At 36.9% G+C, this 25,888-nt stretch overlaps 3 protein-coding genes and 1 non-coding gene across 4 annotated transcripts in view; 3 read left to right on the top strand and 1 right to left on the bottom strand.

Moving 5' to 3' along the window:
* The window catches only part of LOC139981428 (uncharacterized), a 67,166-nt gene extending 54,830 nt beyond the window's left edge, over positions 1-12,336 (bottom strand). Inside the window, exons 1-6 of the mRNA XM_071993801.1 lie at positions 12,135-12,336; positions 5,690-5,933; positions 5,026-5,096; positions 3,463-3,579; positions 2,133-2,246; positions 466-582 (exon numbers count right to left, since the gene is read on the bottom strand). Of these exons, the coding sequence (XP_071849902.1) occupies positions 466-582; positions 2,133-2,246; positions 3,463-3,579; positions 5,026-5,096; positions 5,690-5,933; positions 12,135-12,336 (865 nt within the window). The remainder of the gene's footprint in view (positions 1-465; positions 583-2,132; positions 2,247-3,462; positions 3,580-5,025; positions 5,097-5,689; positions 5,934-12,134) is intronic.
* On the top strand, positions 7,071-7,142 carry Trnay-aua (transfer RNA tyrosine (anticodon AUA)). The gene has a single exon. It is a non-coding gene; the product is annotated as a tRNA-Tyr (tRNA).
* Positions 12,337-14,596: 2,260 nt separating the features above from the next.
* On the top strand, positions 14,597-18,843 carry LOC139981316 (uncharacterized). The gene is made up of 3 exons (XM_071993642.1): positions 14,597-14,958; positions 16,321-16,459; positions 17,887-18,843. Exons 1-3 carry the CDS (start codon positions 14,889-14,891, stop codon positions 18,131-18,133), a joined length of 456 nt encoding a protein of 151 aa, XP_071849743.1. The 5' UTR covers positions 14,597-14,888; the 3' UTR covers positions 18,134-18,843.
* A 2,385-nt stretch (positions 18,844-21,228) lies between these two features.
* On the top strand, positions 21,229-24,871 carry LOC139981232 (uncharacterized). The gene is made up of 3 exons (XM_071993456.1): positions 21,229-21,715; positions 22,199-22,346; positions 23,257-24,871. Exons 1-3 carry the CDS (start codon positions 21,619-21,621, stop codon positions 23,828-23,830), a joined length of 819 nt encoding a protein of 272 aa, XP_071849557.1. The 5' UTR covers positions 21,229-21,618; the 3' UTR covers positions 23,831-24,871.
* The last annotated feature ends 1,017 nt before the right edge of the window (positions 24,872-25,888 follow it).

Raw genomic sequence — 25,888 nt, 5'->3', positions numbered from 1 at the left:
CTCATCATGTTATCAGACCTCTTCCAACCTGCCCAGACGTGATAAACCATTTGATTGATCAAGTGACACATTACTCAGATATTAAACGTTTATAGTGTTGAGAAGATTTTGTTCAACTTTTAACATCATGTTGAAAAAGAAGAACAACCCACGAGAAGACTGTTCAATTTTAAGCCATGTCCACCTGTTGGCAGATACCATCTAAAAGCAAAGCTTGGCCACAGTGACATGAGAAAGCTGGAAGGCTTGGAATTTCATGTGATTGTGCAAGTGAATTATACACACAAAATGGCAATGATAATATGACCATTCTTTAACTTGTAATAAATATCATTATATATCAATGAATTAAACCAACCACCAACTGATGTAGCAGGAATTTATAAAACAAATAAAAAATAGTCCATTTTCCATAGATTACAGTAAGAGACGAATATACATATATATGTACATATGAAGACATACTGTTCTCGCACTGAATCCCGGAGAAGCCTTGCACGCATTGGCAGAAGCCAAATCCAATAAACACACAGGTGCCACCATTGAAGCATTCCACCGAATCACAAAAAGGATTTGCATTATCTATTAAAGAAAAAGCTTAAAATTGTTTATATATCGATTATACATCGTAGCATATATGAAGCATTAATTGAGCAGCATACAAATTATGCAAATTATGCAAATCATGCAAATAATGCAATTATGACAGGGTTTGAGCTTATACCTTGTAATTTTGAAATATTTATACCAATTATCACCTGATTTCATTCAATGATATTCAGGACTGTCACCGCCTGAATTTGTAGACAATTTTTATCGGATTGCAAGTTTTACAGTCTTTCACAGCCTTCATCTTTCTCTCAATCATATTCTAGGCATTGTTAGTGCTAGGATGTTGTAAAAGGATAAGGGGGGGGGGGGGTTCCCTGATCATATTTATTTGGAGGGGGGGTGATTTTCAAATTTTGGGAGGGTTTAAAACAAAATAATTGTTGTAAGGGGGGAGGGGTTGGGATTTCTTGATGTTCGTAGGTAGAGATTTAGCGCACATATATATATATATATAGTACAGACAGTGTATAGTACACATAATCGACCATTGGAACCAATAAACACTGTGTGCAGTGCCGCACTATTGACGCCAATGTTTACTTTTTGGAAAGATTTGATCAATCACATTTTTCCTTTTGAAAATCACCAAAACTTAACTATATCCAGCTTGTTATTGTCAAGATTTGTAACTTCATTAATGGTGCATATTGCGGAATGTATCAGGAATTGTTGCGTAAAATTCCCTTCCAAGAGAAAATATTTTTGTGGACCTTCCAGATCAATTTTGGGAATAATGCAAATAATTGGTTCCTTTTGCAAACCAATAGAGGGAATAATAAAATAAGGTTAATATTGCAAACCTTTTAACAATTTCTGTTTTTAGTTTTGGTGAGTTATATGAGTGCCTTGCAGAAAAACAACTTGAGAAAAATAAGAAACACAGCAGAACTCGTCTCGATTTACCGGTTTAAAACTGACCACAGTGAAATCAGCAATTTATATCATAACATGTTTCAGTTATTCCAAGAACATTTGTCTTTAATTGCCATGACCTGCTAAAAATTAGATGCCATCATTTTGCATTTGAAAATGAAAGCACTCTTAGCCAAAGAATATTTGTGCCACCCACCAACACCCTCTAACAATACACGTGTAACCTTAGGTTATAACAAAAATGAACTGACTGAACAAATAAACTGAAAATTCTTGTCTGAAGCAATGAGTCATTACATACAAGTTATAGTGTATTAAAGAAACTATACACTCAGAGAACTTTGTTAAGTGTGAATCTGTACAATATATATTGCCTCAAACATACAGCAGAAAGGCTGGTGTAATTGGATTTCAAATAGGTTTAGTGAACAAACTTTTTAAAAGAAAGAATAGAGCAGTGAGTTGTTTGCATGAGTGGTACCCACCTTAAGTAAGCCATAGCAATTGTTATAAGTTTACAATAGGCTAGTTTTTAAAGCACACAATAAAAAAAATAATGGTTGCTTTTAGAAAAACCTGATTCCAGTCAGTTCAAGTAAACCAACCAAATTCAACTATTACGCAGCAGTTAGTTTTAGCTCACATACCAACATTCTCGCATTGAAGTCCAGAGAAACCAGGAGGGCACTGACAGGTGCCGTATCCCATGAAAACACAGAGACCTCCATTGAAGCACTGAATAACATCACAAGGATGTTCATCTAACAGTCAAGAAAAGAATTTAGCTCAGAAAGCAAGTATGAAAGCAATTTCAAAAACGCTAAAGGAAGAGGATGAATTTGGAGAATCAACTTTGCATGAAGAGGTTTCTGAGAAGAGGTGAATTAAGACAATTGGCCCTCCCTTTCTCATAAACCCATTTCCCTTCTAATCAGCTCATTGCCATCCCCAATGGGCCCACTCTCCCCTCATTTGCTAGTCTTTCGCATCGCCAAACCATTTACATCTTGCAAGTTTATTTACTGCATCGTCAAGTCTCCCCTTGTCAAAAATCATGGTTGTTAGGAAACCCTTCGACTGCATGTAATTGTTTAGATCAAGAAGATTCTTTGACATCACATTATAATTGGTGTCAATCCCCCACCCGTATCCTCTCCCCCTCCCCCTCCCCCCCAGGTAAATCCCTGGCAATTAGTGAATGGATGATGTACTATAATGACTCTAACGGCATACTACACTACTCGATGCTTAAAGAAAAAAGCACCAAAAAGATAGGCAGATAGATATGGATACAGAAAAAGACTGCCACAAATCTAAACATTTTAAACTACAATTAAAATTGCAAATAAAAACTGAGACAATTATAGAGCAAGAATAAATTTAAGAGAAGTTAAAGTTTCAAAGGCGAGAATGAATAGTACTGTAGATCACACTTGAGTTTTAATTAAGATATTTTGTATTTTTGTATATTTTGTAGTTTGTTGATATTTTGTATATTTTATATTTTGTTTATATTTTGATTTTTTGATATTTTAAGATATTTAGAAGTGAAATATAAGGTATTGCATTATCAATCTTGGATCCCTTTGTCAACAAAGCTTGACAAGTTTCTAGTATTAATTACATAGAAAACATGGCCGAATGTACAGTGAGATGAAATTTTCATTACAATTTCTCCTTACTTTTCTTTGTCTTCTTCTTTTTTGTTAAGATAGAATTATGAGGGAGAGCAACATTTTTTATTGCTGCATCTCTGAGCCCAAATGTCTGACATTTTTTTTTAAATAACACTTCAGAGTTATTCACAGACAAAATCCATACACAAGAAAATATACCAATAGTTCCTTTTACTACTTGAGGTATATGCAATTACAATTAGTATAAATGTACACATGAAAGCCATTACCCTGCTGTGATTAGTAAATAAATATAAATATAAATGAACATTAATATTGCTATACACAGGAAAGCAATTACCCTGCTGTATTTCACAGTTTCGTCCTGTAAATAATGGTGGACATGAACATATGAACCCAACACCAGGAGGAGGGAGGCTTAAGCAGGTTCCTCCGTTGCATAGGTTACATGCAGCATCTAATTAGCAAATGGAAAGATATTTGAAGATCATTTCATTATGAACTAAAAGCAAAGCTGGAATATAAACAGGCATTATTTAACATGATATTAAGGGTTAGTAGCAACTTTAAAACCGTCCGCACATTTGTAGGCAATTGAAAATTATATTCCTTTCATAAAAGATCCAGCCGTACCTAAATAATTCAAGGGAAAATATAAATTAACCCTCCCTCTCCCCTATTTTTGAAATCCTGTGCACGCCGCTGAGCTATGCCATTGTTGTAAGAAGTTAGGACAAGTCTATAGGCTTTAAATACATTCTTACTCTAAAAGTTTATACGTATGTAGGCACCATATAAATGCCTGTTCACTTTGTTCACAGCAGTCTGAATACGCTAATTAGGGTGCACCAACCCTCTGTGAGAACATAAACATTACTATTGCTCTTATACGCTACGTAGGGAAGAGCTTGTACTGTGTATACAGGACACAAACAGTAGCCCCAGTATACTACTATATTATTAGCCTATAGGCCTAGTATAGTATTTCAGTGCGTCATAACCTTGCCTACACTGCACATGAAGTCCAGTAATAGGTAGGCCTAAGTATAGGCGCAACCTTTGAATGTTAGGCAAGCGTTTGAAGCTACATAGCTCGAACTATTTTTGGTTATGCCAGTTTGAGGTAAAGACTGCAAAACAGGCCGCATCTGCTTGCAATTTTCACCACAGAACTTTCTTGTTATACATCTGGTGAACATAGCAGTGGACATAGAAGTGTTATTTTTGGTAAAACAGGCGCGGATTCAGGTGTGTTGGGGTTTACATCCCCATTCAACCCCCTCCCCAAGTTAATAACGAAGAATTATATCTATTTATATAACAATTGATTGATAAGGCTTCGTGAAAAGAATGTTGTTAAGAAATTATTTTTATGCGGCGCTTTGATACTGCAGAAATCAGGAGTCGTTTGTTTTTTAGGACATTCTCCAATAACGTGCCAATAATCCTCCCACCCATGATACAGTACTTGATTAGGATGCTTTGAAAAGATGCGGGCAGAAATGAAAACCAGCACGACCTGGATTTTGAAATGTTCCCTCTTTGTCTCAACATGTTGTTAAATTTCCTTCAACTTTCGACTTTTTCTCTCAAACTTTCAACGTTTATAACGATATGTACACTTTCTATGAAAAATAAATTATTTGATTGCGCACACATGGTCCATTATAGCCTGTTTTTTGCTAATGTACGTATCCAACGGAAGGCATCAATGCCGCTGATTGTATCCTTGGGTAGAACATTGAGGCAAAGTGAGTGGGAGCATTCCCCTGCCCCCCCCCCCCCCATCGTTACTACGCCTATGACGTGTACCCAGTTATCTTGGAATTATCCTGGTCAGTTAATGTTCACAGTACACAGTGCACAGTGCTGCAGAAATGCAGAAAAGGTAAACCCTGCTTACCTTGCGGAACTAAAACTTGGTCAAATATTATATTTTCCCAGAACGTCGCAAAATTCTGCACAACTGTCAACCTAAAATATAACAAAAAAAATAATTAAATAGTTTACATCATTCGATTTGGTTAGACTTGCTTTGCTCAAGAAGTTGGTGACATATTTTACAATTAACATTCAATTTTGAAACATTTTCTATCAATGGTCAACAGTATTGACCACAAATGTGTTTATAAAAAATCAAAATAATGGTCATTAAAATGATGATGATATTTCAATAGTCGTTAGGTGTTGCCGAGACTCTTAAACATTCTTCTTCAACAAGGCATTTAATAGGCCTGTTGGTTAATTATAATATCAGAATCTACAGGAAGTAAATAATTTGAAAAGTTTCATTAATTATTGTAACTAGCCTTCTTAAGTTTTAAACACCATCCAAGGATTCCGACACCGCGTACACGAAAAACTCATTCCGTATACCGATACACATGCCGCGAACACGAAACACTCATTCCGTATACCAATACACATGCCGCGGATCTCAGTGTATGCTGTTAGCCACATGGTCTCGCTTCTTTTTTTTATAACATAACAGGGATTTTTCCGCGGGAGCAGTTGCGCATACACAAAGCACAGCTGTAACATTAAGAATCATACTTTCACAACTGTACCTGAATTCCAAATTGCCAGAATTTGTGGACGGAACTGAGAAATCGAACATTAATGGAAGCGTAAAGGGATTTGCATTTCCATCATGTATCACCGTGGACACAGAATTGCCGCATCCATTGTATATTAGTTGTCCCGGTAAAGGCACCCAAGAACCATCCATTGCAGCACCAGATACCGTCTGTGCCTGTAGTACAAACCCTTTTACCGCAATGATAGATCCCGGAACTGCACTCGATAACGTCACTGTATAAGTAAATGCATATATCCATTGATTATTTATTACTTATAAATAATTATATAAGTATGTATATGTATGTATATATATATATATATGTATGTATATATATATATATATTTATATATATATATATATATATATATATATATATATATATATATATATAACTACCTATATAACTACTAGTGTTCCACTAGTCTCATCTAGTATCAACATATATTACGCTCTGTCCAATGGACATAGAGCACTCTGCGCCAAGATAGACGCCAACCTACTCTATATATATATATATATATATATATATATATATATATATATATATATATATATATATATATATATATATATATATATAATATAAAAGATAAACAAGCGAATATTTTTAACAACGACATACTGCTATATTTCGGGGTGGTCACCACTCCATCGTCAGGCAATTGATATATGCATTAGTACAATTGCCTGACGATGGAGTGGTGACCACTCCTTAATATAGCAGTATGTCGTTGTTAAAAATATTCGCTTGTTTATCTTTTATATTATCAGTATGGACCACTACTATTTATATATATATATATATATATATATATATATATATATATATATATATATATATATATATATATAACTATGGATCCTACCTTAGGTCGACAGTTACATTGACTTACACACTAAATTTACCATAAACTGTCGACCTAAGGTACATATCATGAGTATATATATATATATATATGTGTGTGTGTGTGTGTGTATGTATGTGTGTGTGTGTGTGTGTGTGTGTGTGTGTGTGTGTGTGTGTCCGCATATAAAGCCGGAGTCCCGGTTCCGCACCCCGGTGGAGGCTGGAAGTTTTTTCACTGTTCTTGATTTTCCAACTTATTACGATTCCAACTATATATATATATATTCATTTGCCTTTGTCGTTTACCTTCATTTCATTAACATAAAGTCTGTTCAAAGTATTTCTTTCGAGATCCGGCTTTAGGAATCACAAATGATTTCGAGTTGGTTAGCATCCTGTTTGATTTCTAGAGAAAGGCAAAATATGTCACTAAAAACAGAACTAGTATTGTTCGATACAGGTAACAAACAGTGGAATTACGACCTTCCTTACCGGTTTCGAACCTCTGGACATACAATCAGCGTCCATAGCCCAGTGGTTAGGGTGTCCGCATATAAAGCGGGAGGCCCGGGTTCGAACCCCGGTGGAGGCTGGAAGTTTTAACAACTGTTCTTGATTTTCCAACTCATTACGATTTCAACTATGTATATAAATAGTCCAGAGGTATATATATATATATATATATATATATATATATATATATATATATACATATATACCACTGGACAGAGTGACTATCAGTGTCCAAGGCCTAGTTGGTTAGTGTGCCAGCATATAAAGCGGTAGGCAGGACAGCGCAGTACATGCAGTACAGTACAGTGGTTCCAATCAGGGAGTTGTTCCATAACAACTCCCTGGTTCCAATTATCCTGTTCCTGTCCACGATAGATCCTTTGTTTATAGAGCTATCTAGGACATACGAATTAGTAATGAGTTGGAAAATCAAGAACAGTGAAAAAACTTCCAACCTCCACCGGGGTTGACATGTCCACTGTAGGCGTTCGTCACCTGTATCGAACAATACTAGTTCTGTTTTGGTGACATATTTTGCCTTACTCTAGTACGGCGGTCATAAGGTGACATCCGAGATGTAGAGTTGACATGTTAGCATAACACGGCATCTCGACAAAATAATGAATTTTGTCGAGATACCGACTTTCGCTAACTTGACATCTCGGTAAAATTTGTCTAAATGCCGAGTTACCATGTTACACCTAACTCGGCATCTCGACAAAATTTTGATTTTTGTCGAGATACCGACTTACGCTAACTTGACATCTCGGTATAATTTGTCTAATTGTCGAGTTGACATGTTACACCTAACTCGGCATCTCGACAAAATTTTGATTTTTGTCGAGATACCGACTTTCGCTAACTTGACATCTCGGTATAATTTGTCTAATTGTCGAATTGACATGTTACACCTAACTCGGCATTTAGACAAAATTTTGATTTTTGTCGAGATACCGACTTTCGCTAACTTGACATCTCGGTAAAATTTCTCTAATTGTCGAGTTGACATGTTACACCTAACTCGGCATCTCGACAAAATTTTGATTTTTGTCGAGATACCGACTTTCGCTAACTTGACATCTCGGTAAAATTTGTCTAATTGTCGAGTTGACATGTTACACCTAACTCGGCATCTCGACAAAATTTTGATTTTTGTCGAGATACCGACTTTCGCTAACTTGACATCTCGGTAAAATTTGTCTAAATGTCGAGTTACCATGTTACACCTAACTTGGCATCTCGACAAAATTTTGATTTTTGTCGATATACCGAGTTAGGTGAAACATGTCAACTCGACATTTGGAACAAATTTTACCGAGATGTCAAGTTAGCGTAAGTCGGTATCTCGACAAAAATCAAAATTTTGTCGAGATGCCGTGTTATGCTAACATGGTAACTCTACATCTCGGATGTCACCTTATGACCGCCGTACTCTAGAGATCAATCATGATACTATCCAACTCGAAATCGCTTGCGGTGATTCCTAAAGCCGGATCTCGAATGTTGGAGGCTTGAAGTTTTTTCACTGTTCTGTATTTTCCAACTCCTGCAACCTTAATTATATATAAATATGTGTGGGTGCGTCTGCGTGTGTGGGTGGGCATGTCTATGCTTCACACTGGTGACATGGGACAAAAGAAATACCACTTAATCAGTTGTTCGAACAATAAAGAACAATAGTCATCGGTTGTCCAGACAAAGGGTTAGAATAAAGGGAAAGGTCATCGCTTGTAGCTAATATAATAGAAAACAAGGTTGCGTGCGTGCGTGTGTGTGTGTGTCTGGGCGTACATATAGGTGTGTGTGTGGGGGGGGGGGCGACATGAAACTTCTATTGGAATTACTCCCTAATATTGTAATGTGCTTATACATACAGGTTTGTTTCTCAAAATATGTATACATGCTTACGCGGTCTCTTTTCAAGCTCAATGGAAAGTTTTTGTATGATTTTGGATTATACAGAAAAATTGTTTTCATCGAAAATCTTTGTAATTTGTCAAAATTTATTATCTCATAACCGCAATAGATTTGGTTGTATATACAAACCATTGCAAATTGCTTAACGAATATCCAATATCCGTGTTCTTCCCTTTCCTGTTCGGTGAAACGCCTATGGCCTTGGTAACGTAGTCCTATAACTGTTAACTTGTTGGTCGTATATCTGATATAACAAACCTACGGTGAAATACCTTAAAGAGGCCATGACACGAAAAATCCAACTTATCGAGAGTAACTACCCCTGAATCTATGAGAAAATCTATGTTCAAAACTATCCTCATCACCTTGAAAACCTCAAGGACTAATTAGAAATTAAAGAGGCCATGACACGAAAAATCCAACTTATCGAGAGTAACTACCCCTGAATCTATGAGAAAATCTATGTTCAAAACTATCCTCATCACCTTGAAAACCTCAAGGACTAATTAGAAATTAAAGAGGCCATGACACGAAAAATCCAACTTATCGAGAGTAACTACCCCTGAATCTATGAGAAAATCTATGTTCAAAACTATCCTCATCACCTTGAAAACCTCAAGGACTAATTAGAAATTAAAGAGGCCATGACACGAAAAATCCAACTTATCGAGAGTAACTACCCCTGAATCTATGAGAAAATCTATGTTCAAAACTATCCTCATCACCTTGAAAACCTCAAGGACTAATTAGAAATTAAAGAGGCCATGACACGAAAAATCCAACTTATCGAGAGTAACTACCCCTGAATCTATGAGAAAATCTATGTTCAAAACTATCCTCATCACCTTGAAAACCTCAAGGACTAATTAGAAATTAAAGAGGCCATGACACGAAAAATCCAACTTATCGAGAGTAACTACCCCTGAATCTAAGGACAACTACATCGACATAAAGATTTTGCAGGTTCTTTACTTGAGATGAAAATAAATGTGGTCACCATGGTGACCGGCGAAACAAATTCGATATATTGATTACTTCTATCATATTCAAGTTGGGTTTCATTGGCTTTGACTGTGTACAGCCAGTTATAATACAATTCACACCTTCTTGCTTTGCCTTTTCTAAAAGCCGTATAATGTTTGAATAAAATAATAATAATAATAATAATGAATCAAATGCAACGCAGCTCATGATTGAGCTTCATGTACTGTTTGCTTACTAAATAATATTCCTATGGCAACCATGAGTCTTCTTTATAGAGTTCTTTACAAATGTTTACCTGTGTACGTGTGTTTATCTTTTTCAGGGAGTGAGGGGGCGGGAGGCTTTTATCCCTCTACTTTGTGTAAAAAAAGTCAAACGTGTCCCTTTTAATCAATAAGATCGGTAGCCCTTTCTACATTACAAAAATAACCATTTTCATTATCGTAATATACCAATGCCATTTCATATTTAAAATTGAGCCCTTTTGCTGTAGCATGTTAAAGTATTGTAGGTTAAAGTAATAGGTTAGAGTAATGTAAGTTATAGTAGTGTAGGTTAAAGTAATATAGTTTGTAGTAATAGCCTATATGTTATATAGTAGTGTAGGTTAAAGTAATATAGGTTAGAGTAGTGTATGTTATAGTTGTGTAGGTTAATGTAATTTAGGTTAGAGTAATGTATGTTATAGAAGTGTAGGTTAATGTAATTTAGGTTAGAGTAATGTATGTTATAGTAGTGTAGGTTAAATTAACATTGGTTATAGTAATGTATGTTATAGTAGTGTAGGTTTAAATTATGTAGGTTAAAGTGTCTCCTTGCTGAGAAAAATAGAAAAGCAATGTCTTATACAGACATTGTGTTTACGGAATGCATTTGTCGTAAAGCGTAATTGTATAACTTTAAGGTTGGCACCCTCAATAAATATCACGCATCTGAAAGCCATTTAAGCCGTACATTGAATTTATTCCCCACATGAAAAGGAGAGGTACCGTAGAGGAGACATACCACTCATGTAGCAATTCAAAAATTACAATTATCAATATGAAAGGGTCATAAGAGGCGTGGGCAAAGGGTTCACGTGCTGTATGGGAATATATACTTCGAAGGGCAGTGGGACATGTGATTTTGAGGAAGTCAACAGCAAATTCAATTCAATACATTCCAGGAAATGTATGTTCTGTGACTGGTGTACCACAAATTCTAGTATTAAAAAGCCTTTCAAAGTAACAACACTTTGTAGTTATTATTTTGTTTTTAGTTTTTTTTCAACAAAAAAGGCACTTTCTCAACGCAATTCATTTTAAATCTCAACAACAATAAAAAAAAATTTCATGTTTTAAATAACAAAAGGGCACTTTTCCATTACAGAAATAGGGGATACATTGCATTAACTAATTGACACACTTCTAATTAATTTTGATCGTATTTTGGCATTGCTGCAAGTCAGTGTCAAATAATGAATATATTTGCCGAGATCACTGTATATACCTTAAGCTATTATGAATATATCACGTGACGCTTCTTGGAGAATGAATGGAAGCGAAATTGAATTTATACTTGTTGAACTCGGGGTACTTGATTAATGAACTCTGGAAATGTAATATAAACATGTGAATTTTATTTGTCATAGTTTTCACTCCAAACTGAATAAATATACTACGTCGACTCTTTCAAAATAGTAACCATCTTACTGGTACGGAGTTAAGTATCAGGTTCGGAAACGAAAAATCGGAAATGAATGTTGTGCTTCTGTGTTGTACGTAACAAAAGCGATATTATTGTCTGATAAATCGAAGTAAATACAAATCAATATGTTTTGTTTTGCTGTATTAGACAACCATGAAAAATTTACTAATACAAAAGGCCACTCGTTTCACTACAAAAACGTTGAATGTTACGATAACGCTGCAAACTGGTCCGATTTCTCGACCATTGTTTATAACATGAATGTTGAATGATACGTAAACGCTGCAAACTGGTCCGATTACTCGGCCATTGTTTATATAACATGAATGTTGAAATGGGGTTATAATTTATACGTCACAGTGCTAGTTAGTCTTGATGTTTAAAATGCTGACGGTGAATCTATCATAAACTATGTGAATCATATCTTAACACTTGGAAATGTTAAATTCTATTTTCAAATAATTTAGACGTGATTTCGACTTACCTCTAACCACGTTATTGCTTCCTGCTTGATAAGAGCTCGTCGACAGCTGGAGGGTGACTGGGGAGTCCAGGGAGGCTTGCAAATTCCCGTGTCTAACCTGGTGTGAACATATCGATGAGAGATCAACTGCAGGGAAATCACTAAGCAATTGGTAGGAGCTAGTCATGTGGGCGAACACGGATGCTCGCTTTGGTAGACCCATATCCTGACTCTCTCTCTCTCCTGGCTTACAAATATCGTCACTAGCAGCCCTTGGTAACCAATACCAAACAATAGATATGTTGTCAATAAAAATAATAAATTGCTTCTTTACTGTTGGTGCGATGATGTTCTCATCCCTGTTGGAAAATACGATATTCCTAAGAAAGAATCCTTCCCGTCCTTAATGCGTGTTATAAACCTATTGCGACAAATAGTGTTCTTGTCTTGAAGCAACCCATATACTTAATATACATATAATACGCATAATATCGAAGCCTACATTACTGCTTACTGTTACTATTTTACTGTTAGGCTATATAAAGGATGTGGAGAATATCGATTCAAGGCTAATGTTCAGGTTCAGTAGTTTTGCGATTGTTCGACGTTAATAAAGAATATTATTGAATCGTTAGTCACAGGGATTCTATTGTTTGCATTTCACGTTAGTTCCCAGTAGAGTTCATACGTCGCATTTTGGTATGTTATATACATAACTAAAAAACACGTCACTGAGCCGATATATTTACTAGCGTGGCAATAGGCTGTGCGCTTGGTTGTTTTCTTAACAAACTTCTGCTAACTTGTCAACCGAGGGCAATTTATAAACATTGGAACCTCCAGCAATTGATAAAGTTTAAGCTACCGAATGTAATCTCTATTTTTCACATTCGAGAATGCAATGAAACGTCTGAGTGAAGTGTAACATTTTTTAAGTTTCGATCAATTAATGTTAGCTCATCTATGTTTTAAAGCTTGAAGCTGACTGTAGGAGCAAGAAACTATAAAAATGTTTGTTCTCATGCACAAGGGCGGCGGAACCGGGGGGCACAGGGGCACGTGTCCCCCCCCCCCCACACTTTTCCTCAGGTTAAAAATGTGCCTTTTTTCTACATAAAAATTGTACTCTTGATCACCTTAATAGGTCAGCGATATTTCAGTAAGAGATATAATCCTAATTTAGAACTATTAATGAATTTCTGTGAGTCAAGCTCAAAGCTATTTCAAATGGAAAAAAATTGTTAAGCTCTTAACAAGAAATAAACAATAAACTCTCAGCAATTCGGCAGATTCCTACTTTAACAATTAGCATTTTGTATAAGTACCTAAATGGTTACGCCAATCAAACATCAACTTGTATAGTGAACTCAGTAGAAGCTATCGGACATTAAGCGCAGACAATAGTAGCGGACAATAAGAGCACACAATGGCAGAAACCAAAAGCAGAAAATTACTACGGTGAAGTGAAAAGGCCATATTTTACCATTATCCTGTCACTGGGTTCTTTGAAGCCAGTCGAGAATAAACGTCTTCACACTTCCACGTGGGGCTCGACGCTGCTTGCTGCGACCATTTTTTCAGTCACAGGTAGCGCAATATTGTTGGGAATCTCGTCAGGAGGGAGGTCGATTACGGATGCTTTTGGGGTGGGGATGTACCAGACATTCCCTGGTTCCCGTCCGCTGCCCGGGGGGGGGCACTTTTTTGTAGCGGGCGTTAGAGGGCCCAGAAAGTAGGTCCAGCAGGGAAACTAAATGCTAATTTGACAGGCCTTTTTGGCAAATTAATCGTCGTTGTTACGGCATACCATGTGGGGTTTTCGAGTAAAGGGTAACACCCTATAACACCACTTTTCCGCTATCCCGGAGGACGCTTTTTCGCAGCGGACGTCAGAGGACCCAGAAAGTAAGCCTAGCGGGGAAACTGTAAATGCGACTTTGATAGGCCTTTTTGGCAAAAAAATCGTCGTTATAACGGCATTGTAACGGACACCCTCTCCCACCCTTCTTCCGCTATCCAGGGGGCACTTTTTTTGTAGCGGGCGTCAGAGGACCAAGAAAGTGAGCCCAGCGGGAAAGTAAATTGGAATTTGACAGTCCTTTTTGGCAAACAAATCGTCGTTGTAACGGCACACTAGTATGCATTTTTTCCTTAAGGGGGGGGGGGGGGCGTTGATGAAGTGATGTGTATACTCAAATAAGATAATATAATAAGAGTTATAAAGGGTAGAAAAAATATCAGGCAATCGAATTTCTGCAAAGTGCCCTTCGACGTCGGTGCCCTTCCAAATTAAAAGTGCTTCCGCCGCCCTTGTTCATGCATATCATATTTGTAAGTGATGTTTGACTGCACATATAGCCGCTTTAAGGCTGAAGCGATGTACGCATCGTTGTAAAAGACTGCAGTGTTTGACTTAGTAAACATGACGATTAAGCAAGTAACGTGATCCCTCTAGAATTAATTACATAGCAAAGAGACACTCTGAAAGTCGCAAGGCCGAACCAATAGTCTGTTTAGAGAAGAACCGTTACTCTGTTCAGATGATCATTATTGTATCACAAGACATCATCGTCATAGTACGGTAATTTATGTATTAACTATATGTTCCGATTATGTCTTGCTTGTAACAAACTGTTGACTTTCTCCAACCACATATATCGCACATGTAGGCTGATGTAGAGTTTTCATTATATCCGCGGATATTTTTTATGCTAAAGCACAACTCTGCAACCTCAGGTGAAGCCGTTGTCATGTGACAGTGGAAATCTAGGCGCTATGGATATCATAGACGGTTTTGTTTTCCTTCTAGTATTTTCTAGAACATTTCAACTTTGTACAGCAACCGGTAAGTATGATTTTGTTTCTGACTGAGAATGGGTTATAGTAATAACATACATATATATATATATATATATATATATATATATATATATATATATATATATATATATATATATATATATATATATATATATATATATATATTTATTTATATACTTTTTGTTAATGAAATGGAGGTAAACGACAAAGGCAAATGAATATATATAATTGAGAACGTAATGAGTTGGAAAATCCAGAACAGTGAAAAAACTGCCAGCCTCCACCGGGACCCGAACCCGGGCCTTCCGCTTTATACGCAGACACCCTAACAAACTAGGCCATGGACGCTGATTGTATTTCTAGAGGTTCGAAACCGGTAAGGAAAGTTGGTATTTCCACTGTAGTCGTTTATCACCTGTACCGAACAATACTAGTTCTGCTTTGGTGACATATATTGCCTTACTCTAGAGATCAAACATCATGCTAACCAACTATATATATATATATATATATATATATATATATATATATATATATATATATATATATATATATATATATATATATATATATATATATATATATATATATATATATATATATATATATATATATATATATATATATATATATATATATATATATATATATATATATATATATATATATATATATATATATATATATATATATATATATATATATATATATATATATATATATATATATATATATATATATATATATATATATATATATATATATATATATATATATATATATATATATATATATATATATATATATATATATATATATATATATATATATATATATATATATATATATATATATATATATATATATATATATATATATATATATATATATATATATATATATATATATATATATATATATATATATATATATATATATATATATATATATATATAATATATATATATATATATATATATATATATATATATATATATAAATATATATATATATAAATGGCAATATATATATATTTATATATAATGAATGTAATATCAACATGAGCCAACGTAACGTTAACAGGTTGGGGGGAGGGGCGAAGGAGGATAGTAGTCTTATAGGGGTTACCTCTCTTTAACCATGAGTTATGATAATAATGAATAAAGAAAGCTATTACAGAAGTAATTACCTGTCATTTAACTTGCCAAAGTCTTCACTTTATTATACTTACAACCGTATAATCTAATTAACTGAAAGACTACTTTCTTGGTACGTAGTAGTAGTATACCTTTTTGTTTTTGTTTAGGGAAGCTGTCAGCGCATGAGAGAAATACGATTATTACTACAGTTATAACTTAATATCAATACATATTGTTTTAATGAACAGACTGGGCGGAAAACGTCATCGCTAGAGTATCAGTCGGTCTCTTCACCTGTTGTGTGGTTGGGTTCATTTTTTCCGTCATCACTGGTTTTTCTCTACAATTGATTCGATTTTTAACGAAAGAGAAAGATCCATGTGACAGGTAAGTAAGACTTACTACTATGCGTTGCGTCATCGCTTGTTTAGTCGTTACAATCCTTGGAGCCTATACCGCTAACTACAGTTTTACACATTCAAACATTCATGGACATATGCTGCATCCAGCTTGTGTTGAATGCGATAAGCGTCGAAATCGAAAACTGAATTATGTATGTATATATAGTACGTATAGGCCTCCATACAGTGCAGTATGTGTTTGTGACCGTTTGTGTTGCGTGCGACCGTCTTGGTAGGCTATATTCAGAGTTATTTATTATTTTAGAGGAGATTTGGGCCGAATAAATAGGCGGTTTAAACGTCTAAAATTTAAAATTACTACCCTTTTTCAAGTTGATTGATTAAAGTACAATTTAAGCCTCTGAAATTAAGTGACAAGCAATTGAGTTTTTTACCAGTTACTGTTTCGATATGGAGTAGAATTATTGAATTATAAAAATTAAACATAAACTCTTTATTATTTGTCATATAAGTTTGGCGCATGCGCCCTTAATCGAGATCTTATAAGGGTACTATTTGGACATGTAAGGTTATGGACAAAACTGCCGATGGAAAGGAGAGGGGGTTATTAATGAATTACAAATGAAAGCGAAGTTATGTTCCTATGTTGCTCATGCTAAAATCATGTAACTGGATATCTCTTCTCAATTTAGCAGACCCTTTGCTCTTGGCTACCCCCTGCTCTCATCCCACTGGGCTGCTCTCACCCACCGTGCTGCTCTCACCCATTGGGCTGCTCCCACCCACTGGGCTGCTCTCACCCCACTGGACTGCTCTCACCAAGTGGGCTGCTCTCACCCACTGGGCTGCTCTCCCCTTACTGGGCTGCTCTCACCCAATGGGCTGCTCTCACCTTACTGGGCTGCTCTCACCCACTGGGCTGCTCTCACCCCACTGGGCTGCTCTCACCCCACTGGACTGCTCTCACCAAGTGGGCTGCTTTCACCCCATCGGGCTGCTCTCACCTTACTGGGCTGCTTTCACCCACTGGGCTGCTCTCACCTTACTGGGCTGCTCTCACCCACTGGGATGCTCTCACCCACTGGGATGCTCTCACCCACTGGGATGCTCTCACCCACTGGGATGCTCTCGTCTTACTGGGCTGCTCTCTCCCCCACTAGGTTGCTCTCACCTACTGGTGTGCTCTCATCCCACTGGACTGCTCTCACCAACTGGGCTGATCTCACCCACTGGGCTGCTCTCACCCACTGGGCTACTCTCACCAACTATATGGACATATAGTATTTGAATGAACCTTATTAACTGGTATTTCACGATATCGAAATATTTCGCTAATGAAATCTAGACCTACAAGATGTTGCTGAATTTGACTGCAATAAATTGGATTGTTATGAGCTTAATCGTGATACTATGACAGTTTTTTAATTTTTATTTTAATTTTTATTTCTTCAGCCCTAGTTACAGAAACTCCGCCCCTTCCATTTCTATGGCCCTTCACACTGACGGTAAACATTCCAGGTTGGTCCGACTAGATCAGCTTCAACGAACAGAAGCGCTTAGAGAGAAATCACGTGACATGAACGAAGAAGGGGAAGGAGGGCGTGATTTTAGAGAATCTCTCTACGCAAGCATTGACGTCACAAAGAAGACCAGGACATCTATGTTTTATAATGAAAAGTACCCTCCTGTGGACTATTAATACATCACGTGACTTAAAGAACATAAACCGCCCACGTGAAGACATCTTGAACAGTGTCTTCCGTTCAAAGGCAATCATCTTCAGAAGAGGGGCTAAAGTGGCCGGTTAACGGGGGCAACAGGATGTCAGAGATCGTATGCCATTACCCATATAATAGTCCCTCAAAAATTTGTGACTCGTTACCTTTAAACAAAAACATTTCGTGCAAGTTTGGAGTAAACAAAGTTTAACTACCATTTACGGGGATTTCCTTCCTGTCGACCATCTTTGATCTAAAGCAAGGAAAACCGTGAGAGTCAAACTGTATACAAACTATTACATAAACAAACACTAATCATCTTTTCCTTGTCTAAGGTGGTCAATTAGGAGGTTGTCTTTTCTTTTTTAAATAATAAACACTTTCCTGACATAAATTCAAATTTGACTTCTTTGGTAAACATTAAGAGGGATATAATATATATGATATAAATCAATTATCATGTAAAAGGAAATTATTAGAAGTAGAACGAAATATCTATATAAACGTCAAGGCGTTTAGCTTCTGCAGCTCTGAGCATTATAAATACAAAGGTCCCTTCTGGAGCAAAGCCTTGATTTAAAAATGTTGCCAAGTAAAACTATTCCTCATTGAAGGTGACTAAATCAACATTCATGAACTTCTCCCAAACCCCAACCCCGACCCACCACATATATTCCATTTAACCAATCAATTCCCTGCCTACCCCCACCCCCCCCCTATGCTGATATCCCCGCAGGATGAAGGTAAGAGGTAGCATACCACCTCCCCCCCCCCCCCCCGCCAGCCACCTCTCCACTTTCCTAATTCTGAAACAGATGTAGCATAGCATCGATATTAATCCCCCAATTGTAATCTCTCATCAGAAGTGTCAAACAGAGACACCGGGATCGAAGCACCTGTTATATGTTACCAAACGTGACTGAATAATGCCTAAAGTGAACCGAGTAAAGGAAAATTAAAGTCTCGGTGTGTGGAGTGGTTCTTATTCAGCTATAAACTCCTAAGCTCTCCTAACGTCAACAAACTATACACACGATCATAATGCAGAATCGGATCTCAGAATTTAATGAATGAAAGCTAGCTTGTGATATGGACTTGATGTTATAAAACTGACTGAATCGATTTCTCTCGGAAATCTACGAAAACTGTAGATAAATTTTCCTACGTCTGGGTGAATAAAACGCGACCCACTGAAAATATTTCGCAACCTTCTTTTGATCCGTTATATTGGATACTGGTTGTGTGTGACTATCTCTTAACCTGAATTTGCATGAAACCTTAAAACACGTATAGGCAAAGGATAACGTGTTCTATATACTTAGTGTGATTCATGAAGCCCTTATCATATAGGCTATGGCGCATTCAGTTTCCTGCCAAACATGGAAATTTCATAGATAAATCCTTATTTTGGTTATACCAAATAACTTATACACGCTATATGGCGCCTTCTATGGCAAGCGATTTAACCCATTTTAACCCATTTCAAGTACAGTGGAATGAAATAAACAAGCTAGATAGAGAAACTAATAAACTCTTATAATGACAGCATATAGTACTGCACATCATAATACAAGGCGTCACTGTAAATTTATCTCCTGGGTACGGTCCTATCCACTGTAAATCCTATGACACATATACTGTATTCTTACAAATGCGTTAACAATGCACTGCCTCGTGTCTTTTGAAATATTGTACACCCAAGATTTGAGTCAGATGTCCCAAACGTCACGAGAACAAATGTAGCCTACTATTCTCTGTCACTATAGACACCGCTCTAAACATGGGAAGTTTCTGCTAAACAATTACTGTTATAAAATATGGAATAATCTCCAAACTGGTATTAGACATTCGAAATCATGTGCTTCATTTAGGTATCAACTAAAGAGTTATCTAACTTCCAAGTACCGTGATTGATATTATTGTCTATTTTGTTTTGTTCATTTTGTTTTTCTTTCTTACTTTGTTCTGTTATTTTCTTTCTTTTTCTTTAGGGTTACTAGCTTTGATAAACATTTTATGTTTTTTGTAGTATCCTGTATATACTATTACTGCACTGTTTTTGTATGTCTATGTATATGCGAAATATATTAACTGAACTGAACTTGACTAACATTCGTACGTCACATATAATATGTTTCATAGACATCAGCTCTCAAAGAGTACTAAGAGTACTCAAAGATTACTAAACTGAAAGTCACTTTTTTTCTTTTCTTTTTTGCTCTCATTTTCGTAAATTTAAGAAAAAAAGGGAATACCCTGCCCAATATTATTAATCGTTTGCCTATTCTCTTGTGTCAGTGTGGCTCTGCTATTAATGCCTCAGTTAAGTCACGTGACATAGCATCGTCAGTAACACGTGACGGTAGGCCTGATCAGTGGCGTCGACAGGAGGTCGATCCCCATAGAAACTATGTAACAGGGCCTTTCCTGAAATATTCAATTTCCCTTTTAAAGTATATTATAAAACTGTGAAAATGAACATAAACTATGATGTAGACGGTATCCCATAATTCCTCGGGCTTCCTAATTGACCCTGGACCCCGGGAACCCCCCCCCCTTACCCGCCCCTCTTGCCTTACCTGGTTCTGATCTAAGGGCAGAGATTGAGGCTGTGCTTTGGGACTGCATTTTGACAATGGATAGCATAGCGATTGAGTTTCTTATTCCAATAATGCTACAGTATGTGATTTCTCTTCAGTAGTGGATTATATACCTTCCCATTGCTTCTATACTGTACTAGTATAGGCGATATCACGTTTCCCCCTACATGGACCTCTCTGCATTGGATTATGCATATACCGTTACACTGTTTACTATTAAGCCTATAAATAAATAGACTTTGCCCAATGAACGTTTGAAGGAGAAAGTCTTTTCTTCGAGATATCAGATGCAAAACAGACTCCTCCATGCCGGAGCTAAAACACACATCCAACCCTATTGTTAAAACTCCTTGGCTTATTCAAAGTCCTCATTTTCTATAAGTCGCGCCAATATTTGTCCGCTATTTAAGCTATTTGAGATGTCAATACTTGTCTAATGTGACGTATTCAGAAGCTGCACCCTTCTTATCCTCTTCTCCTGGAGTTTTTAAGTTCATCTCCGTCACACGGGTCTCCAGCTCTCTGATATCAATTTATTACAGTTTATCAATTTGGACCGGGACTCGAACTTATTTTGAGAGGATATATGGTCAAACTGTCGGACAGACTAATTTTTTAAGGAGTGAGAGGAAGAGCAAATAAGTTTTTGTGAAGTTAAATCATTCCCTTTCCATTCTGGTAGTGTCTATCTCCCTCTCTTCGACACAGTTATAACAGTATCTGCCTTTCTTCGTGAATGCTTAACTGTGGCATATCGTAAACCTCGGTGATTCGTAAAGTGAAAACATAACAGTTGACAACTTTTCATTGAAGGTATCTTGATGAATTTAGATCAATCAAATCCAGGATTATGAGCTGAAATTACGATGAAATTACGGAATCTGCGTTGGACATGTTCTTGCTCGCTGTGGAGTTTTCTTTATTTAACGTGTATCATAACAACATGCGAAGCCCAAGATGGCGGTAAGTTATATCAGTTGAAGTAGATACATAAGCAGATTGGCGGATAGGGAATGTGGGGCTGGGGACAAGGGGGTGTGAGGGCATAGACGATGAAACCTGCAGGGGCAGCACCACGAATTATAATAAAGTACAGTCAAATCATGGTTGGGTGTTATTTATAGATAGGTAAAGCAGATTATAATGTCTGACATTGTACAGGATTTATAACATTCATGCTGAGCTGACTAAAGAGTGATGTGGCTGCTCCCTCGCCATTTCGCCATCAATGGTCGATTTTTAAATATACTCCTAACAGAGTAGTTTACTTTGAATTAAATTATCCAAGGTCCGTTCCTATAGTACCAAATGCAATCCCCTCCCCTTCTTCTCTCTCTATCGTACTCAGTTTAGACTACTTCTCCCTCGTTTAGACAGTATTCTTACAGCTCAAATGATTATCACATCTCATTCTTCTTTATGTTTATTTTTGTTTGGTTTTGGTAGTTCAAGTTGAAGGTGACGTAGTGGCTAAGATTCTTATCGGTATTTTCGGAGCTATTGCATCAGGACTTGTGGCCGCCATTTTGGTCTCACTTGCTTTGGTAATATTTCGTTTAAACTATGGACCAGTTGGCGTATCCAAAAAGAAGCCGTAAGTATTCGAAATGTTTGTGTACTAAAAATAACGATTTGTTATAGTGGCAGTATTATACTATAGAGAAAGACGAGATGTCCCTATAAAGCGGTTATATGGCCTACTATATATGAACAGGAGGAGACCGGAAGGTGGAATGTATTTAGTATATTGGCGTAACCAAACGAGGATAAGGCAACCAAGTTAACAAACTGAGCGCCAATGAATAAAGGGGATTATCTATCTATGAGAACAATTGACAACTCGTCCATAACGTGGTCAATGGTAGATTACTGTAAAATGATGGCGCAATTGCGAATTTAATCTCCTTCAAAGCATCATCCGGTGGTTGGGGGATCTATCATATGCATCTTGCAGTGATATATATTTTCCCTCAAGGAAAGTACAAGATCAAAGAAGCTCCATGCAAAATGTCATAGTAGTTTACTATATTTGATTATAGCGTATGAAAGACTCAATCATATCAACGCCTGTATATGTGATATAAATATCATATATTATATCAGGGAGTTGTAATGTATAAAAATCCCTGATTATATTATATGTCAACTTTGTATTCACCTGCCAATTATATTCCTAACCTTGAGGTCCATGCATGGCTAGATTTAATGTAACATTTTCTATCTTGTGTGGTTGAGTCTTAATTTGATTTTGTTGTTGATCCATTGTTTTTTTTAATTTCTCGTTGGTGGGTAGGGGAGAAACGGAAGTAGGGGAGGGGGGGGGGAGGTACTAGTCTTGGTGGATGGGCGGAGTCAAGTGGTATAGAATATTTAATGAACTGCAATGCTTCGCATTCATTGAGAACAAGTTTTCAGTCCCTTAGCCCTTCTGTCACCTCACTCCCCTTCAATATTCTTTGATACACAAACTAACTATAAATCGTTCTTCATTCCTTGTATTCCAGACTTCGACAAGAGGTTCGGTCTTCTGCTTCTAAAGCGATCCATATGGATGGTAAAGAGACAAGATTCGTGAGTGTCTATTCAAACCCATCTTCGGGTACTGCCTCGGTCATCGGCACTCCGTCAGAGACCAGTTCTAATCTTCTTCTAAGTGGCGGAAGATATCCCTCTAGTTCACCAGTGCACCCACCCAATCGACCTCCACCCACGGTACCAGTCCCTCAAACAAGACACCAGTCAGACGCCATTCGTGCAGGTATCCGAGTGGAGACGAGAGCGAGACCAACTGCCCCACTTTATCCTTCCCTAGGCCAGCAGATACCGATACAAAGCTACGGTCTACAACCTGGTGTGCACCACCCTCACAGACCGAGGTACTTGGCTAGTCGAGACCGTCCTCGACCTATGACCCTACCCGGACGACCGGTCGCATACTTGAATCGCATTGATGAAGAGCGAAGCCCAACCTTCAGTCATGCTACTGGGCCGGCATTCCCACCACCGCCTTCAGTGAGACCGCACCATCCCCAATTCCAGCATTCAAGACTGTATCCAACTCTAAGTAACTGGTACTAGTTTATAGGGTTCGGCATTGTGGGGAAGTGGTGACTTTAATGATAACAATTTTAGTCTGCACACATCACCAATAGGAGCGTAGTATATTGTAGGGATCAGCTGATGGTTATTGCACAAGAGCGTCGCGAACCAGGTCAGACCCGGTTCAGTGGTGTTGCCAGGTAACTTTTCTTCAGCCTTTATTTTTCCTTAATTATATTTGAAATACAGTATTCTATGTCAAACATTTTTCGTGCAGCCCCCTATTGAACCCTAGGACTGGTCTGCGATTCTACCCTACTCTCGTTAAAACACTTGTATTTTAATATTGTCACAAATTTTGTTTGTGTGATAATAAATTCATCTTCTTTTTCGTTTGATATTTACAATAAGCAGTCAAATTTGTTTGTTTTTACAAATTTGACATTTTTTCCTGGATAGCTGTCACATTTGGCCTTTTCTTATTTTACGGATAGTTTTAATTTCATTATCGTGAGCAAATCGTGCTGAAAGTTTATTGCAAAGTTGAAAACATCTGTTATATTTTCTTGTTTAAATATTACATAACGAAGAGGCTCTTCCAAAATTGTTGTGTGGTAGTAAAACGCGGTGTTAATACCATTACCGTGTATTGTAGTATTTTAGTAGTACAGTGTATGGTATAGTCTCATCATGTATGGCAATATATTACACGGTGTTGTGTCTTATATCACGGTGTATGGATTATACGGTGCATAGCAGTTTTAAAGGGTACTGTTGTCTTACAATATATGGTAGTATTATACGATGAATGGTAGGCTATGCATACGATAGGCCATACAATGCGAAAATGAGTCGAAGTTACATAGAATTATATGATATTCCGAATTCTTCTTTTCATCTATGTCATTGTGGATTGTTTGGGTTTGGAAGAGTTGTGACAGAAACTTAAGTAGGCATATCTGCAGTTTCCAACTTCTGCTTCACTTCAATGTTTTGTCAAGAATATTTAGTGGAAATAAAACATGCACTTTCCTATATTCTAAATAAAAATCCTAAACGTGTTTAATCATATTCAGTCTTGTAAATTATTTGTTCGTAGTTAAATCCGGACATTTCTTAACTCTAAAGAAACATCATTCTTAATATAGGACCCCCTCCTCTCTATAGCCGACAAGAACAGTTACACAGTATGTACTTGTTATTTATCTCACTTTAAACAATGTTAAGCAGTCGATTAATTAAATTGCAGCTCACATCCAAATTTTAGTTGTATGACATTTGACCGTTCACTCACTCACTTACTGAGGAACGAATACGACCCATTCCTAGGTATATGCTTGCCGATTTTGAACTCATTGACCTCCTTTGATGTTACACGATAAGATACTTTACTATATGAACTCTGACCTTTGATCCTATGACGTAATAAGTAACGGAGACACTACAGCACAGGCATAGACCTAGCAAGTTTGATGTGCATTGGTCTTAGACAAGTACTTTACACTCACTGACTTTAGTATAGGTAATATTCATGGATAATTGGACACCCTGCAGGGTATAAGCCACCCCACCCCACCCACCCCAAGGACGCCCTACTGACACTGCTGTCTACCTAATTGATTCCAATCCAGCGAACCGATTCCTGTGAATACAACTATTTACGACACTTAGGCCATGTAATCAATTACCAAACCATTAATACGGTGCACTTATTTCTCTCCTAAAATGAAAGTAAAGTTTGTTTTTGGTAATCATGTTCAAAACAAACATTTGTTGTTGCATGACACAACATTTGAATTTTAGTCAATGCGGTACAAACCCAAGAGGTTTTAAATGTAAAGTTCGCCCTCTATTTGATGCTTACCCGTAATTTCTACAGTGACCAGGCCGAATAATGTCGCGATGCAAATAGTTCACTTCTCCGTATGTTCAGTTATAGGATAATGTGTTTGTCTCCAGAAGAACTCCACTGGGTAGCGGTCGATATTGCCCAATGCATAAACCCCCGAACTATTCTATATCCATTGCAATCATGTACAAAGGGCATAGAAAACTCTATAGGATATGTTTATACATGTAACTCAAAGCCGCCAAAAG

Source organism: Apostichopus japonicus, chromosome 15 (genome assembly GCF_037975245.1).
Source record: "Apostichopus japonicus isolate 1M-3 chromosome 15, ASM3797524v1, whole genome shotgun sequence".
Lineage (NCBI taxonomy): Eukaryota > Metazoa > Echinodermata > Holothuroidea > Aspidochirotida > Stichopodidae > Apostichopus > Apostichopus japonicus.
Note: the sequence above shows the minus strand (reverse complement) of the source record. Positions and strands in the feature narration are given on the sequence as shown.